General features: G+C 56.1%; 1 protein-coding gene and 2 gene segments (V, D, J or C); all 3 read left to right on the top strand.

Annotated features, from left to right (window-relative positions):
- Positions 1 to 18,312, top strand: part of LOC122469620 — a 224,822-nt gene that overhangs the window by 152,619 nt on the left and 53,891 nt on the right. The window contains 1 exon segment of the C gene segment in view: positions 7,121 to 7,163. Within this exon segment, the coding sequence occupies positions 7,121 to 7,163 (43 nt within the window).
- The window catches only part of LOC122469619 (immunoglobulin delta heavy chain-like), a 125,560-nt gene that overhangs the window by 86,000 nt on the left and 21,248 nt on the right, over positions 1 to 18,312 (top strand). Inside the window, exon 5 of the mRNA XM_043557145.1 lies at positions 8,011 to 8,053. Coding sequence (XP_043413080.1) covers positions 8,011 to 8,053 — 43 coding nt within the window. The remainder of the gene's footprint in view (positions 1 to 8,010; positions 8,054 to 18,312) is intronic.
- Positions 1 to 18,312, top strand: part of LOC122469618 — a 139,340-nt gene that overhangs the window by 118,975 nt on the left and 2,053 nt on the right. Inside the window, 5 exon segments of the C gene segment in view lie at positions 8,906 to 8,954; positions 15,267 to 15,584; positions 15,672 to 16,010; positions 16,295 to 16,609; positions 16,702 to 17,034. Coding sequence covers positions 8,906 to 8,954; positions 15,267 to 15,584; positions 15,672 to 16,010; positions 16,295 to 16,609; positions 16,702 to 17,034 — 1,354 coding nt within the window.

Here is an 18,312-nt window from a genome sequence, read left to right as displayed (position 1 = left end):
GAACAAACTGAGGGTGAATGTGGGGTGGGGGAGAGGGTAAAGTGAGTGATAGGCATTGAAGGAGGGCACTTGTTGGGATGAGCACTGGGTGTTGTATGGAAACCAATTTGACAATAAATTATATTAAAAGAAAGCATCAGCATTCTTCACAGAGCTGGAACAAATAATTCTAAAATATGTATGGAACAACAAAAGACGGCAAATATGCTCAGCAATCTTGAAAAAGAAAAGACAAGCTGGAAACACTATGATTCCAGACTTCAAGCCGCATTACAAAGCTGCAAGCATCAAGATGGTGCAGGGGCGCCTGGGTGGCGCAGTCGGTTAAGCGTCCGACTTCAGCCAGGTCACAATCTCGCAGTCCATGAGTTTGAGCCCCGTGTCGGGCTCTGGGCTGATGGCTCAGAGCCTGGAGCCTGTTTCCAATTCTGTGTCTCCCTCTCTCTCTCCCCCCTCCCCCGTTCATGCTCTGTCTCTCTCTGTCCCAAAAATAAATAAACGTTAAAAAAAAAAAGTTTAAAGATGGTGTGGTGCTGGCACAAAAACAGACAGTTAGGTCAATGGAACAGAATACAAAGCCCAGAAATGGATCCACAGCTATATGGTCAACAAATCTTCAACAAAGCAAGCAAGAATATCCAATAGGAAAAAGACAGTCCCTTCAACAAATGGCGCTGGGAAAACTGGACAGCAACACGCAGAAGATTGAAACTGGACCACTTTCTTACAGCATACACAAAAATAAACTCAAAATGGATAAAAGACTTAAATGTAATACAGGAAAACATCAAAATCCTACAAGAGAAAACAGGCAGCAACATCTTTGACCTTGATCACAGTGACTTCTTACTAGACATGTCTCCAGAGGCAAGGGAAACAAAAGCAAAAATGAACTATTGGGACCTCATCAAGATAAAAAGCTTCTTCACAGTAAAGGAAATGATCAACAAAACTAAAAGACAACTGACAGAATGGGAGAAGATATTTGAAAATGACATATCTCATAAAGGGTTAGTATCAAAAATCTATAAAGAACTTAACCTCAACACCCAAAAAAAAACAAATAATCCAATATAAAAATGGGGAGAACACATGAACAGACATTTCTCCAAAGACCTACAGGTAGCCAACAGACACATGAAAAGATGCTCAACATCAGTCGTCATCATGGGAATACAAATTAAAACCACGATGAGGTACCACCTCGCCTCACACCTGTCAGAATGGCTAAAATTAACAACTCAGGAAACAGCAAGTGTTGTCGAGGATGTGGAGAAACAGGAACCTTCTTCCACTGTCAGTGGGAATGCAAACCAGTGCAGCCACTCTGGAGAACAATATGGACATTCCTCAAAACGTTAAAAATAGAACTACCCTATGATCCAGGAATTGCACTACTGGGTATTTACCCACAGGATACAAAAATACTAATTTAAAGGGGCACATGCACCCCAATGTTTATAGCAGCACTATCAACAATAACCAAATTATGGAAAGAGCTCAAATGTCCACCAACTGATGAACAGATAAAGATGTGGTATATGTATACAATGGAATACTACTCAGTGATGAAAAAGAATGGAGCCTTGCCATTTGCAAGGATGTGGATGGAGCTAGAATGAATTATACTAAGCTAAATAAGTCAATCAAAGAAAGACAAATATCATATGATTTCACTCATATATGAATTTAAGAAACAAAACATAGGAACAAAGAAAAAGAGACAAGCCAAAAAACAGACTCTTAGGGCCCTTTGGTGGCTCTGTCACTTGAGCATCCGACTCTTGATTTTGGCTCAGGTCAAGATCCCAGTGTCCTGGGATCAAGCCCCACATCCATGCACAGCATGGAGCCTGCTTGGGATTCTCTCTCTCTCTCTCTCTCTCTCTCACTCTCTCTCTCTCTCTCTCTCTCTCCCCCCACTTCTGCCTCTCCCCCTAACCTTTCTCCCTAAATTAAAAAAAAAAAACACTCTTAACTATAAAGAGCAAAGTGATGGTTACAGAAGGGCGGGGGGGGGGGGGCAGGTGAGATAGGAATGCACTCATCGTGATGAAATAAAGTAAAATAAAATGACTTTTAAATTTTATGGAGGCAAATATTTCAGCCTCCATGTCATAGCTGATGACTCTCCTTAGATCTTCTCTCTGTGAGTTCCTGTCACCAGGGGCCTCTTATGCATCACTACCTCTTAACCCCACAAGACTCTCGTAAGCAAGATGCTATTACCTGTGTTTCTGCATATGAGGGATCTTAAGCCTCAGAGCATTCAAGAGTCTTACCAAGGAAAATCGTGGTAAATGTGGAGCAGGACGTAGCTGCACCTCTGCATACTCTTGCCTCTTCCCTACTCCAAGAAAACCAACTGGTCTACCCACTGCAGGGGCCTTAGGGAGCCACCAACAGGAAAGCAACTCACCACACAGGAGCCAACTCTGGTGGGTCAGTGGCTGTGGTGGCGGCCCCTCATTGTCTTCATGCTCTGGTAACTGAGGGAGCCATGATTCCTGGTTCTGTCTACCCAGACCCTTTATCCAAAGAGCATCCACTTTCTCTAATACAGTTTAGGTGCCAAGCCTTGACCGATGGCCATTGGGAGCGCCCCAAGAATTCCGAGGCTACTTGGCTCTTCCCATTCACTCACTCCTCGCTGGGAGCCTTTGATGACAGGAGTCTGTGGGGACAGTGGGAAAGGGGTGAGAGCCTCTGAGGCCAAGTCAGGACAGCCCGCAAGAGAAAAGCTTGAACACTGCCTCAAAAGTGCATACAGCTGGACTCCCCCCCCCCCACCGCCGCGAGAGCATGCCAGCAATGGCGAGGGAACGGCAAGGGGGACATCGTGCCACAGACACCCCTCAGTGCCGTTGGCTGAGGATCGAGCTTGGCCTGATCTGCTTCAGCCCAGCCTTCAGGAAAAGAAGGGGAGAAGGAGATGTCATGATTTCTGAGGTTCTGTGAATGTCCAGGTCATTGCAGGGACTGACCAGAGGGACAGGCTTGTCCTACTCTGGGGGGAGGGGTACTGCCCTGAGTACCCGAGCCTTGGAGCCACTGCTTCCATCACTAATGGCCCATTGTGGCCGCCCTCCCCGTCCTTGTGGCAGCTCCCATGCCAGTCAGAGAGCAGGTTGAAATGAGGTGTCCATCCAGCAGTATGTGCTCTTGGACCCCAGCGAAAAGAGAACCAACACTCCTAGGTCCGGGGGACAAGACCATGATGGAGGCCCCAGATGGACACAAGGATATGGTCTGGACAAGGAGATTCAGGAGAAGCTGGGGCTTCCTTTCTTGAACAAAAAGCCAGACTGACAATGAGAGTGCATTTGCTCCTGGCCGTCCCTCCTGCTTCAGGAGCCAGTGCCGGCAGCAGCCCCTCTCCCACCACGGAGGAGCAGCCAGACATCCACAGAGGCCCCCGACCACTACCCCATAGCCTCGGCATCTGGGCAGACTCCTGTCCTGACTCCTCACTCACTGAGAAGACTGACGCTGTGGATCCTTTGTCCCGTGCACTGAAAGTGCTCTGTCCTGTGGCACGCGGACCCCCTGGCCAGCCCCTTCCCTCAGGAACGGGAGGAACATATGGGCCTTCTCCGGGCTTTGTTAACTCCCCACTGCATCTTGTGGGCTGTAGGGGTGAAGTGGGGAGCGTGCCAGCAGCCGCTGGACTCTCGCTCTTTCTTTGACCGTAGCATGAGTTTGTGTTCCCACCCATTTTGTTTCTTTGTTTGTTTGTTTGTTTGTTTGTAAGCTCTTGCCTTCTTTCTGGTTTTTACTCTTTTTTTGCTCATCATAGGGTATTTGAGGAGGGAAATTCAGTTTCTCGTTCCTTTCTATTCCCTTTGGTGGCTTCTCACAACTGTTGGTTTATCAGCGGCAGCAGCCATTTGCTCTTGTGTTGCTTCTGGTCTAACAAGTGAAGCAAGAAGGACTTTCCTGTCATGTTTCTCATGTATAAGGACCTCCTTCTGGGGGAAAGTGCTCAGGAGTAAGTTCCCTGATGGCAGAGGCCATCAAGGCAAATCTCAGACACAAAGCCTCTCCCTGTGCACATTAGGAATGTTTTCAACTACTTGCATTCTGGCCATCTGGTCTACCACAGTGTCCGATCCTGGGGAAATGCGACCCTAGAGTGTGATTAGCCCACCAAGGCCTGGAAGGACCTCAAGGCCCCATCTAGCCACTCTTAGCTCACTGGCTGTTTTCAGAAGCACTTGCATGGACATGCCATGACTAACAGGGGAGCTGAGTGACAGGGTGCCCTCCCCTCCCATCCCAGGGGTTCAGCCTTCAGCTCCACTGGAGTCTTGCTTGTAAGCAGCTGAGCCAGGAGACACCTTCTCAGTCTCCATTCTGGAAGGGGTAGGGCCCCTGGAGGCTGAAGCTATGGCCAGAGCCTGGAAGACTGAGCAGATAGCCCCATTCTGGACACCTCATTACACCGATCCAGACACCATGCCCGGCACTCACTGGGGCACCCACCTGTGACACCCATGTCCTTTCCCTGACATGTGCTTGTGGTGGAGAGAGGGGCAAGGGCAGGCTCCTGGAACTGGGCTGTGGGATGCTGCAGAAGGAGCCCAGCCTGGGCATGACCACAGCCAGCAGCATGGTTTGCAGGCTCAGGACCCACCACAGCTGCCCCGACCCAAACTCCACATGGATTGCCAGGAAAAACCAGGGATGACAGGTCAGAGATCTTTCTAGAAGGCTCAAAGAGCTCTGCTGAGGTCAGCTCCTACCCTGCCCAGGGGCCCGATAGGACACACTGGTCTACAAGAGCTGAACTGGGTCCTCTGCAGGCCAGACGATGCCTGCAGCCTGGCTGGCTCTCTACTGTGGGGGAGGGCCAGCAGGGCATGAAGGGCACCTTCCCTGCCCCAGCCAGGAACGGAAGGCCCTAGAAAGCCAGAGCAGGTGCTTCCTCAAGGGCCAGAAGCAGACCTTGCCCTTTGGTCCCTAAAAGGAGACAGGAGGCCCCAGAGCCAAGACCACAGCACAAAGAGCCTCCATAAAGGGGCTGGGGCTGCAGGAAGCCCGGTCTGCAAGCCAGGAGCCACCCCCATGGGCCATGGAAGGCAGACACTGGAGGCTGGGCATGGGGGTGGGGAGAAGGCACAGGCCATGCCCCACTCCTCAGTCTGCCCTGGCCCCCGGGTCCCCAGGGCTGGCCAGTTCTCACTCAGGCTACAGAGTCCCTGTTCCTGCTCCACTCTCCCCGCCTCACCCCTGCCTCTTCTCCCCCGGCTGCTTTCTCCACAGACACCTCCAGGCCACTGAGCCTATCCGCCTTCACACAGGGCATCCCCACAGCACTCCCCAGGCTCACCCTCATTGCCCCAGACCCGGACACTGTCCACGTGCTGCGGTCCAGCTGTTTCTGGAGAGGTCCTGAACCCCAGCATCACAGCAGGGTCTCCCCGGCACCTCACACCTGAGGCTGACATCACCACCTGCACCATTGCTGTGCCTACACCTCCAGCATTGTCCCCATTTCCCAAAGACCAGGCCAGTGACCTGGAGCCCCAGCCTTGGTCCTGCTTCTTGGGAGCCCCACCTCAGACACGCCTGCCGTCCCTGCCCTCTGCCTCCCACAGCCCCACAGCCTTCCTACTCCTGGTGGCCCCAGTCCAGCCCACATCCATCCTCCATGCCATACTAGACAGAACTTTCCAGAGAAAGACCCTCAGCTTCTTCAAAGGGCACATAGGCCATCTTGAGTCCATCTACAACCAAGCCACCTGCCACTCTTCTCCAGGCCCACAGCCCAGCCTGGATCAGGGCTCTGGTTGTCCCTGTGCCTGGAGTTATGCACCCAAACCCACAGGCACACAGACACATGTGCTTCTAGCATGCCCTTCCCTCACCTGCTCGGCCACAAGCCTCGGGGTCTCATCATCCCTCCCAGTCCTTGGTTGTCTCCCTTCTGTCTCCCCCTGCCCTGTCACACACACCCACCACACTCACACCTGGCCCATGGGAGCCTTTGGGTCCCGGCACTCAGCCCCAGGTCTGATGGGTGGGAACACAGACATCTCCCCCCGGGGGCATGAAGGGCTTGGTGTGGCCCTGGCCTCCTGAGAGTCCTGGTCCACAGAAGACATGAGTGGGCAGAGTTAACGATGTAGATGCTGCTGCCTCTACCTGTGTGAGCTGAGGCACACAGACTGAGTCTCACAGACTGAGACTCACAGTCTCAGTCTCACAGACTGAGACTCTGGCCCCATGGGGCCCACCTCTCTGGTCAGCCATGAGCCTGGGTAGGGCCCACGGGCCACCACTGGGGATGTTCTCAGACAACACAGCTCAAATGCAGGTGGCCCATGGACCCAGCCTTGGATCTGCTCTTATTTCTGAAAGAAAGAAGGAAAATGCGCAGGGGAGGCCTTCAACATTTTGATCATTGTGTGCTCGTGACTCAGGAATGATGGCGGATGGAGGTCCGGGTCTCCTGTGTGCCCTGTGGCCCACCACCAAGCTCCCCCTCGCCTGCCTTACAGCCCGTGGGGTTTTGGCTAAGCCAGGAACCATAGTGCTAATCAGGGCCACCATGACCAACAGCTCTACAGAAACCCAGTGCCAGAGCACTCCCAGGGCGGCCAGCTGCTCATTCTCTGGGGCTCACTGCAGGGCCAGGGGCGGGAGTCGCTGGGCAACCCAACGAAACCGGGGGAGGGGAGGGAGTGGTGTTGAGCTGGTCACAGAAGGCCAGGGGATTTCCCAAGTGGTCATGACAGAGAGACGCGTTCCAGCCAGAGGGACGGACTGGGTCGCCAAGGCCCCGGGGGAGGCATGGTGTATGCAGCGGACTGGGTGCTGGGGCGCAGCTTGGCCAGTGGTTCAGGGAGGGAGAGCAACACTGGGCTCCAGGCAGTGAAGGTCATCGGAAGGCAGAGCAGCGAGAACGTGACCTCGGGACCAAAGGGAGTCGGGTGTCGGGAAGGACATCCAAAGCCCGGGCCAGGAGACTGAGGTCAGGAAGGAACATGCCAGGGCCCAGGGTGGATCATCTCTTCAAGCAGAAAACAGACTTTCTAGTTCCTGGGGCTCCCTGGGGACCCTGGCTGTGGGGGGTTCTGCCGTCCCCAGCACAGGGACAGCTCACTGTGCCTATGATTACTTCCAGCCTTGGGGCCAGGGCACCCTGGTCACCGTCTCCTCAGGTGAGTCCCCCTTGCACCTGCTCTGGGGGCCTCAGGCCAGGTCCCTGGGCCGGTCACAGCTCCACCATGGGCTGAGTGCCTGAGGCCTGCTGGGCCCCGGCCCCATTATGGACTAGCCTTTAGAGCTGACAGGGCCCCCGCTGGTAAGCAAGCTGAGAGCCGGCAGAGAGAAGAGAAGCCCCGGGGACAGGTGTTGGCTGGAAGGAGAAGTTGTGGCAGAGCAGGGTTGGGGCTGGACCTGGATATTTGTGTGCTAGGGGCTGGCCTGGCACACTAGTGTGGCTATTAGCTCGACATGTGGGGACAGGGCATCCCGGTCACCATCTCCTCGAGTAGTTGCACCCCTGCCTGCCTCCCTCGTGGCCCTGGGGTTGGGTGGCTGGGGGCAGGGAAGCCAGCTGTGTCCGCTGCATCCTTGGGGAATGAGTCCCAGCCCGTGCAAGGGGCCAGGGAAGATTTTTGTCTGGGGAGAAGCAGGGACTGTATCCCTATGCAATACTTTTGATATCTGGGGCCGAGGTATCCGGGTCACCGTCTCCCAAGGTAAGATGACTTTCTGTCTGCTCCTTCTGTCTCGGGGCTGGGGAAGAAATATCCGGAGGCTCCTTGGTCTGTGTGGGGCCTTCGGGGAGCCCAGAGGGCTGCTTCTGAGGCTGTGAGGTTCCCACCTTGCCTATGGCCTTTCTGCAGGGAGCGGGGCCTCCGGCCTGTGGAAGGCAGGCTGGCAGAGGGGGCTCCGTGTCCAGGGCTGGAGGGGGCTCACACCTGAGGATTCAGGAAGCCAGGCAGTGGTCAGGGGGTGAGGTTTTTGTACACCCCTTAGTGGGGCCCGTGTCAATGTGACTACTTTGACTACTGGGGCCAAGGAACCCTGGTGACGGTGTCCTCAGGTGAGTCCTCCCGGCTTTCCTCTCCTCTCTCTGTCGGGAGGTTTTAGCTGCATTTGGGGAGAAAACGGGGGGTGCCAGGGTCTCGGATCTAGGGCTGGCTTGGTGGCCAGGCTATTCGGGGACCTCAGCCACCCTCAGCTTGGGGGGCCACCTGGTCCTCTCAGCCCCACTGGCTGTGATCTGAGGTGGACGGAGGCCTTAGCCAGGCCCCTCTTCTTGTCTGGGGCCCCACCAACATTGTCACAATGTGACAACTTGTTCAACTACTGGGGCCCCGGGACCCCGGTCACCGTGTCTTCAGGTGGGTCCTCACCCTTCCCACTCTGGCTGCACTTGGGGAGATCTGGGGTTTGGGCATTTTGGAGGCCAGGAAATGGAGGCAGAGACAGGGTCCCCCAGACACGGGGCTGGAGATCACCTTTCCACAGTTGGGGACGAGGCGGCTCCTTTGAGTGGCCTGGCCACGTAACTGAAGCCTCCTGGGGGGTCCCCGTGACTGTGGTATAATCAACATAATTGGGGTCTGTGGCCCTGATGCACCTGCCGTCTGGGGCAGTGGCCCTTGGGGCTGATTGGACTTCTGAGTTCCTGTTCGGGGCTGCGGTTTGTAGTCGGGTGGCCCAGGCAGGAGGTGGTCTGGCTTCTGAGGGGCCAGGCCAGGACATGGGGTCTCAGGAGCAGTGGGGTGTGGGGAGCAGGGCCAGTGAGGGAGTCCAGGACCCTCCAGATAACAGTGACTTGGAGGGTTGGCCTCCGTGCGGCCTGGAAGTGCAGGCCTCCAGAGGGGGTGATGCCAGGTGAGGCCCCCAGGGTTTTGGTGGGTGCAAATGGAGATTTCACCACTGTGATTACTACGGTATCGATCTCTGGGGCCATGGAACCATAGTCACAGTGTCCTCAGGTAGGAGTGGCCCTGCTGGGGCCTTTATTTTCTACTCTTGTCTGTGGGGTTTTCTGGGCATTGATGGCTGGTCCTCAGGACTGTCCCCCAGGGGCAGGCTGGCCGGGAGGGGACGAGAGCTGGGTGCCTTAGGGATTTCAGAGCCTCCTGATTATCTGATGCTTTTCTAAAACTGGAATAGTGCCAGCATGTCCAGGGCAGTAACTGAGCCCCTGAAGAGGGGCTGGAGGCTGGACAGGCCATGTGTGGGTGAGTTGCCAGGACCCCCATGGCCACAGGACAGTGTGGCTGCGGCAGGAGAGGTCTCGCTATCTGGATCCTGGTGTCGGCTCACGAGTGTGTGTGGGCAGCTGTGTTTGGAGCGCCACAAGAATGCCGCACAGAGAGCGCGCCGTGAAAGACTTTTTTCGGAATGAGGAGTGGTGTTCTGTGCAGACTGTGTTTACAATTCTTGGTCAACTGCAAGGACTAGGCACCTAGGAAGGGCAGGCCTGGGGCCACCGAGCTCGGCTCAGTGCGGGCAGCTTCTGGGAGAAGACAGCTTGCTCCCTGTGAGAGGCGCGATAACTATCAAAGGACAGGGTATGTCTGAAGTGGCTCCTGAGAAAAATAATTAAGACCACTGAGACTTTAAAATGTGAGAGATTTTCGAGCATGCCAAACTTTTTAATCCTATCAGTCAATTAGCAAGCATGAATCATGTCTTTCTGGAGTAGATACAGGACATAGCAACACGGTGTTGTGGCCCCCCTACCCAGAGCTGAGTTCTGACAGTATTGAATTAGTTTACTTTTTATTTAATTCAGCTATTCTGGAAGTGGTGTTGTGGAGTTGGCCAGGGGGCGGCGTGTGGGGCCGGACACCTGCACCAGGTGGCCGGAAACAGGTCACAGGGACGGTCTATTTCGGGAAACAAGTAAACAGACTTGGCAAATTTATAGCTTATGGTTATGAAGAAATGGTTTTCGGGAGGTTTTGCTCAGCCCTGCGAGTCTGAAAAACAACACCTGCATAATTTGCATTTCTAAAATAAGACCGAGATGCTGGCAGAAGCTGGAACAGTTCCTTTTTTAACGATTTGAATTTAATTCTTCAGTCTTCGCTTGCCAACATCTCATTTATACTCATTTTGAAACTAAGACATGTAAGAAATGAGAAGTCTGGAGGACAGTTTATCAATGCATTCATGTTAACTTTTTAAATTAGTTATTTCCTCAAACGGTCATTAATCTCAAACATTTTCTAACACCCCGAAGCATTGTTTTCATAATTACTGTGTTCTAAATATTTTAAGTTGGTTGATTTTCTCTTCGTCATTAAGAAGCGTTTAGATATCCTGATAAAGTGGCCTTCATTCATGTCAGCACTTTCAAGACTGCTTTTCGAGCACTCTTGTTGGGACATGTTTTAGGCGAAGCGTGTGTGCTGATTGTCCTGAATGATTTCAGTGAAGAGTGTTGGTTGTTGGAGTAAGAGGAAGCCCAGTCAGGTCTCGAATCAGAAAGGAATTCCGGCCGGCTCCTGAGCTGAAGGAGCCCCAGTGGAGGGTCCACCTGCCCCCCCCACCCCCCGCCGGGGCTGCCATGGCTTCTGCCAACTGGCTATTCATCAAAGAGCCAATTTTAATGGATTTGGAGGAATTCTTCAATACCAAAGACCCCACGGGACTGTCTGGTGACCAGGGAGCCAAAATGGTAAGAGGGAGGCAGTCCCGGCTGCCAAATTTGCTGCTCCGGAAAGTTTGTGTGTGGTGTTTTGGTTTCTGCTTGAGGAGGAGTCATTTTTTAAGATCGCTCAGGGAAACAATGAGATTTATTTGTATGAATCCTGAGTGGCCATTGTCTTGGCTTCTTAACTATGGATTCTATGGCTCAGATGCTCTAACATAAACAAAGTGCCTTTCATGCCATCTTCGAGTCATAAACGCAGCTTCGGATTTGAGGTCATTATTGTGCATTTGAAAGTAGCCTTCGCCTTGTGAAAAGCTTCAGGACAAAGAGCAGCATTATATGCGCAAATTCAGATGAGATGCATTTTTGGTCATGTTTAATGATGATTTTTATTTAGAGGAAATTTAGTTAAAGTTGTGGGCCTACTTTAGACTCGGAAGGGAGGAGACCAGCTAAGGGCATGTACCCAGGACAGTGAAGGCCCCATGGGGAGAGTCTCCAGCACAGTTTTCTGAAGCAAAGTCTCTGCCTATTCTAAGGCAAAGACGGGTTTTCACTCTGATGACGGCAAACACTCCTCAGTCCTTATAAAATGTCTTGGTGAATTTAAACTTGCCGGGAAGTATTTTACCCAGGAAACTGAGGTGGTAGTGACTGATAATGCTTGGGGGCCAAGAGCTGGCTGAGACTGGACAGGGCCATGGAAAAATAGGGGATGCCACTGGAGAAATCCCCAAGGACACACAAGGGTGGGAAAGGTAGGGATGGGCACCAGAAGGCACTGACCCTGAGCTAGGCTCAGCTGTACAGGATTCCTGGATAAGATGGCTTTGGCGAAGGCACGCCGGTCTGGTGGCCTGAAATTTTCTGGCCAGTCCCAGGACTGGGCTTTTGGGACTACACTGTACAGGACTACACTGGGCTGCCCAAAGCAGTCCTCAGCTAAGCTGGACTAAACCAGATTGAGCTGGCATTTCTGAGATGAGCTTGGGCTGAGCTGAACCGGGCTGAGCTAGGCTGAATTTAGCTGCACTGAGCTGGCCTGAACTGGGCTGAGCTGGGCTGAACTGGGCTGAACTGGGCTGGGCTGAACCGGGCTGAGCTGGGCTGAGTTGGGCTGGGCTGGGCTGGGCTGGGCTGAGCTTAACTGGGCTGAACTGGCCTGGGCTGAGCTGAACCGGGCTGAGCTGGGCTGAGCTGGGCTAAACTGGGCTGAACTGAGCTGAGCTGGGCTGAACTGAGCTGAGCTGGGCTGAGCTGGGCTGAGCTGGGCTGAGCTGGGCTAGGTTGAACTAAACCGGGCTGGGCTGGGCTGGGCTGAGCTGAGCTGAGCTGAGCTGGGCTGGGTTGAGCTAAACCGGGCTGGGATGGGCTGAGCTGAGCTGGGCTAGGTTAAGCTAAACCGGGCTGAGCTGAGCTGAGTTGGGCTGGGCTAGGTTGAGCTAAACCGGGCTGGGCTGGGCTGGGCTGGGCTGAGCTGAGCCGGGCTGGGCTGGGCTGAGCTGAGCTGAGCTGAGCTGGGCTGGGCTAGGTTGAGCTAAACCGGGCTGGGCCGGGCTGGGCTGGGCTGGGCTGGGCTGAGCTGAGCTGAGCTGGGCTAGGTTGAGCTAAACCGGGCTGAGCTGAGCCGGGCTGGGCTGAGCTGAGCTGAGCTGGGCTGGGCTGGGCTAGGTTGAGCTAAACCGGGCTAAGCTGAGCTGGGCTTGGCTGGGCTGAGCTGAGCTGGGCTGGGCTGGGTTATGTTGAGCTAAACCGGGCTGAGCTGGGCTGAGCTGAGCTTAGCACTGGGCTGAGCTGGGCTGAACTGGGCTGGGCTGAGCTGGGGCTGAGCTGAGCTGAGCTAAACTGGGCTGAGCTAGGCTGAGCCGGGCTAAACTGGGCTGAACTGAGCTGAGCTGGGCTGAGCTGGGCTGGGCTGGGCTGAGCTGGGCTGAGCTGAGCCGGGCTGAGCTGGGCTAGGTTGAACTAAACCGGGCTGGGCTGGGCTGGGCTGGGCTGAGCTGAGCTGGGCTGGGTTGAGCTAAACCGGGCTGGGATGGGCTGAGCTGAGCTGAGCTGGGCTAGGTTGAGCTAAACTGGGCTGAGCTGAGCTGAGCTGGGCTGGGCTAGGTTGAGCTAAACCGGGCTGAGCTGAGCCGGGCTGGGCTGAGCTGAGCTGAGCTGAGCTGGGCTAGGCTGGGTTAGGTTGAGCTAAACCGGGCTGGGCTGGGCTGGGCTGAGCTGAGCCGGGCTGGGCTGGGCTGGGCTGGGCTGAGCTGAGCTGAGCTGGGCTGGGCTAGGTTGAGCTAAACCAGGCTGGGCTGGGCTGGGCTGAACTAGGCTGGGCTGAGCTGGGGCTGAGCTGGGCTGAACTAAACTGGGCTGAGATGGGCTGAGCTGAGCTGAGCTGGGCTGAGCTGGGCTAGGTTGAGCTAAAGCGGGCTGGGCCGGGCTGGGCTGGGCTGAGCTGAGCCGGGCTGAGCTGAGCCGGGCTGGGCTAGGTTGAACTAAACCGAGCTGGGCTGGGCTGAGCTGAGCTTAGCACTGGGCTGAGCTGTGCTGAACTGGACTGGGCTGAGCTGAGCTGAGCTGAGCTGGGCTGAGCTAGGCTGAGCTAGGCTGAGCTGAGCTGGGCTAGGTTGAGCTAAACCAGGCTGGGCTGGGCTGAGCATAGCTGGGCTGAGCTGAAATGGGCTGAGCTGGGCTGAGCTGAGCTGAACTGGGCTAAGCTGGGCTAAACTAATCTGGGCTGAGCTGGGCTGAGTTTAGCTGGGCTGAGCTGGGTTGAGCTGGGCTGAACTGGGCTGAGCTAAACCAGGCTGGGCTAGGCTGAACTTAGCTGGCTTGCCCTGGGCTGAGCTGAGCTGAGCTGAGCTGGGTTGCACTGGGCTGAGCTGAGCCAGGCTGAACTGGGCTGAGCTGGGCTGGGCTGAGCTGGGCTGAACTGGGCTGAACTGGGCTGAACTGAGCTGAACTGGGCTGAACTGGGCTGAAATGAGCTGACCTGGGCTGAATTGAGCTGAGGTGGGCTGAGCTGAGCTGAGCTGGGCTGGACTAGGTTGAGCTAAACCGGGCTGAGCTGGGCTGAGCTTAGCTGGGTTGCACTGGGCTGAGCTGGGCTGAGCTGAGCTGGGGCTGAGCTGGGGCTGAGCTGGGCTGAGCTGGGGCTGAGCTGGGGCTGAGCTGGGCTAAACTGAGCTGGGCTGAGCTGGGCTGAGTTTAGCTGGGCTGAGCTGGGCTGAGCTGAGCTGGGGCTGAGCTGGGCTGAGCTGGGGCTGAGCTGGGGCTGAGCTGGGCTGAGCTGGGGCTTAGCTGGGGCTGACCTGGGCTAAACTGAGCTGGGCTGAGCTGGGCTGAGTTTAGCTGGGCTGAGCTGAGCTGAGCTGAGCTGGGCTGGGCTGTTCTGGGCTGAGCTGGACTGAACTGGGCTGAACTGGGCTAAGCTAAACCGGGCTGGGCTGGGCTGGGCTAGGCTGAGCTTAGCTGGCTTGCTCTGGGCTGAGCTGGGTTGGGCTGAGCTGGACTGTTCTGGTCTGGGCTGAACTGGGCTGCACTGGGCTGAGCTGAGCTGAGCTGAGCTGGGCTGAGCTGAACTGGGCTGGACTGGGATGAGCAGGGCTAGGCTGGGATGGGCTAGGATAGGTTGAGCTAAACCGGGCAGGGCTGGCCCAGGCTGAGTTTAGCTAGGTTGCACTGAGCTGAACTGTTCTGGGCTGAACTGGACTGAGCTGAGCCAGGCTGAACTGGGCTGAGCTGGGCTGAGCTGAGCTGAGATGAGTTGGGTTGAGCTGGGTTGAGCTAAGCTGGAGTAGGCCAGGCTGGGCCGGGCTGAGCTGGGCTGAGCTGGGCTGAATGGGGCTGAGCTGGGCTGAGCTGGGTTGGGCTGATGTGTGCTAGGGTTAGTACACCAAACCAATTAATCAGGGTCACTGAACTGGCCCAGCAGAAATGGACTCTCTGAGTGGCTTGGCTTAGTCTGATGTCCAGGCTTGTGCTAGAATAACCCATGTTGGGCCATTTAGTTCTAATTGGGGAGACCTGGCCTTGCTGGACTGTCCTAACACTGGGCTGACCTCAATGACCTGGTTGTGCAAAGGACGGGCCAAGAGGAATCTGCACAATTCCCACTCCTCGTGTTCACAGTCTCTGCTGACCCTAGACACACAGGCCTGGGCTGGTGGTCTGTCTGAGGGCTTGGGGGGTCCTCTCTCCATGCTGTCAGCCTGCCACATGGACGGTTCACGGGGCTCGTGGCTGAGTGTGCCTACGTGGCTCTGGGGTCTCAGAGGGAAGGCACCGCCAGTCAGGGCCGAGCTGTCCTGAGCTGAGAGCCAGGCACCAGAGTGCACTTGAGTGTAAGGGTGGCAGGTGCTGGGAGGAGGTTACACCCGCCCCTCCCAGCGTGAAGCACCCCCAACTTCCCACAAGCCCAGAGCTGGACTTCTGCAGCAGGGCGGGGGCCGCCTTGCCTCCCCTTCCCAGCAGGACCCCTGGGCCTCGACACAGCTGCCCACTGCGCCGTCGGTCCAGGCTGGGGAGGCCGCGAGGGCAGCCCTCGTGGTAGCGAAATGAGGGAGCCATGTGGTTCGCGTTGGCCCGCCTGGCAGAGCGTGGGGAGGAGACGCCTTCTCACCCCTGCCTCTTGTCCCTCTCTGGTCCTCAGAGACCTCATCCCGTCCAAATCTCTTCCCCCTCATCACCTGTGAGAGCTCCCTGTCCGATGAGCCCCTGGTGGCCATGGGCTGCCTGGCCCGGGACTTCCTGCCCAGCTCCGTCACCTTCTCCTGGAACTACAAGAACAACAGTGTGGTCAACAAGCAGGACATCCAGACCTTCCCTCCAGTCCTGAGAGAGGGCAAGTACGTGGCTACCTCTCAGGTGCTCCTGCCCTCCGTGGACGTCCTCCAGGGTCCAGATGACTTCCTCACATGCAATGTGAAACACCCCAAGGGCAACAGTGAGGTGAACGTGCCCCTCCCAGGTGAGAGTCGGGCTCTGCTACCCATGACCGGGGATGGGGGCAGGGAGGGGGGTCAGGTGGGCTGACGTCTTGTCCCCTTCACCGCAGTGCCTGTAGAGCTGTCCCCCAACGTGACTGTCTTCATCCCACCCCGTGACGCCTTCTCTGACAACAACCAGCGCACGTCCCAGCTCCTCTGTCAGGCAACAGGCTTCAGCCCCAAGAAGATCTCTGTGTCCTGGCTTCGTGACGGAAAGCCCATCAAGTCGGGCTTCAACCCAGGCAACGTGGAGGCTGAGAACCAAAGGCCCGGGCCCGTGACCTTCAGGGTGCTCAGCACGCTGACCATCACCGAGAATGCCTGGCTCAGCCAGAGCGTGTTCACTTGCAATGTGGAGCACAATGGGCTGACCTTCAAGAAGAACGTGTCCTCTGCATGCATCCTCAGTGAGTGGTCCCGGCCCCTGGTGCAACCCCTCGGGGCAGGGACCCCTCCTCACATTCATAGGTGTCCACTCAGGGCAGCCGCTTCCTGAGCCTTGGCTTCCTGGAGCGGCCAAGGGCAGGGAGGGGGCCACTTGTCAGGTGGGGGGGCCCAGCATCCCCTCCAAGGGGTCCTTGGGGCTCAGGAAGGCTCGGCGTGGCCAGCTTCTGTTCTCTTGGGAAAACCTCCCCCCTTTGCCCGGTTGCCCATCCAGCCAGTCACTGACACAAACTCTCTCCCGATCCAGACACGCAGGCCAACATCAGAATCTTCACCATTCCCCCCACCTTCGCCAGCATCTTCCAAACCAAGTCGGCCAAGCTGTCCTGCAGGGTCGTAGACCTGACCACCCGCGACAGCCTGAACATCTCCTGGACCCGCCAGAATGGCGACTTTCTGCCAACCACCACCATCTTCCAGAGCAACCTCAACAACACCTTCAGTGCCACGGGGGAGGCCACCGTCTGTGCAGAGGACTGGGAGTCAGGGGAGGACTTCACCTGCACGGTGACCCACACAGATCTGCCCTCGCCACTGAAGAAGACCATCTCTAAACCCAAGGGTAGGAGTCTGCTTCTCTTCTGCCCCGGGACTCACCCACAGCCTCTCCCCCCAGCCCCCCACCTGAGCTCACAGCCGCCTTTCCTCCCACAGACGTCAACAAGCAACCGCCCTCCGTCTACGTCCTGCCACCCAGCCGGGAGCAGCTGAGCCTGCGGGAGTCAGCCACAGTCACTTGCCTGGTGAAGGGCTTCTCACCCGCAGATGTGTTCGTGCAATGGCTGCAGAAAGGCCAACCCATGTCCTCCGAGAGTTACGTGACCAGTGACCCGAAGCCCGAGCCCCAGGACCCCCACCTCTACTTTGTCCACAGCACCCTGACTGTGAGTGAGGAGGAGTGGAGCTCGGGGGAGACCTACACCTGTGTTGTGGGCCACGAGGCCCTGCCCCACATGGTGACGGAGAGGAGCGTGGACAAGTCCACCGGTAAACCCACCCTGTACAACGTGTCCCTGGTCTTGTCTGACACGGCCACCACCTGCTACTGACCTGTGGGCCGCCCCACTCCGGGTGGATCCCAGAGTCCCTGGGGAACCCGTTGCTGTGTGTGCATGTGTGCAAACTAACCGTGTCAATGGGGTGAGATGTGGCGTTTTATCAAAATTAGAAATAAAAACATCCATTCAAAAGATGCTCGTCCTGAGTGAGCGATGCTCTCGCCTACCGGGGCCACAGCTGTGCTGTCCTCACCCCCAGACCAATCTCCACCACCGCCCCTGCCCCCACCCAGCCTCTGAAAGTCTCTGTGCTCCTCTCGCTGCTCTCATGGCCACCCAGGTGTGTGGCACACACGTACACACACACGGACACATGCACACACGTGCAGGCTTATATGTGCATGCACGTGGGTACCTGCACACACACAGACACAGACACATGGACACACCCGCATGCACACAGGCACACATGCACATGCACATAGGTACTTATACACGCACGGGCACAGACACATGGACTCACACACATACACACACCTGCACACATGCACACACACAGACACATGGACACACACACATGCACACACATGCAAGCTTATACGTACATGCACACGGGTACTTACACATGCACAGGCACAGACACATGGACACACCCTCATGCACACAGGCACATATGCGCGTGCACATGGGTACTTACACACGCACAGGCACAGACACATGGACTCACACACATACACCTGCACACATGCACACACACAGACACATGGACACACACACATGCACACACATGCAAGCTTATACGTGCATGCACACGGGTACTTACACATGCACAGGCACAGACACATGGACACACCCTCATGCACACAGGCACACATGCGCGTGCACATGGGTACCTACACACGCACAGGCACAGACACATGGACTCACACACATACACACACCTGCACACCTGCACACACACAGACACATGGACACACACACATGCACACACATGCAAGCTTATACGTGCATGCATACGGGTACTTACACGTGCACAGGCACGGACACATGGACACACAGACACATGGACACACACGCATGCACACAGGCACACACGTGCATGCACATGGGTACTTACACACACACAGGCACGGACACATGGACACACACACGTGCACACATGCAGACACAGACACATGGACACACACACATGCACACATGCACACACACAGACACATGGACACACACACATGCACACAGGCACACACGTGCATGCACATGGGTACTT

This window comes from Prionailurus bengalensis, chromosome B3 (assembly GCF_016509475.1).
Source record: "Prionailurus bengalensis isolate Pbe53 chromosome B3, Fcat_Pben_1.1_paternal_pri, whole genome shotgun sequence".
NCBI classification, from domain to species: Eukaryota; Metazoa; Chordata; class Mammalia; order Carnivora; family Felidae; genus Prionailurus; species Prionailurus bengalensis.
Note: the sequence above shows the minus strand (reverse complement) of the source record. Positions and strands in the feature narration are given on the sequence as shown.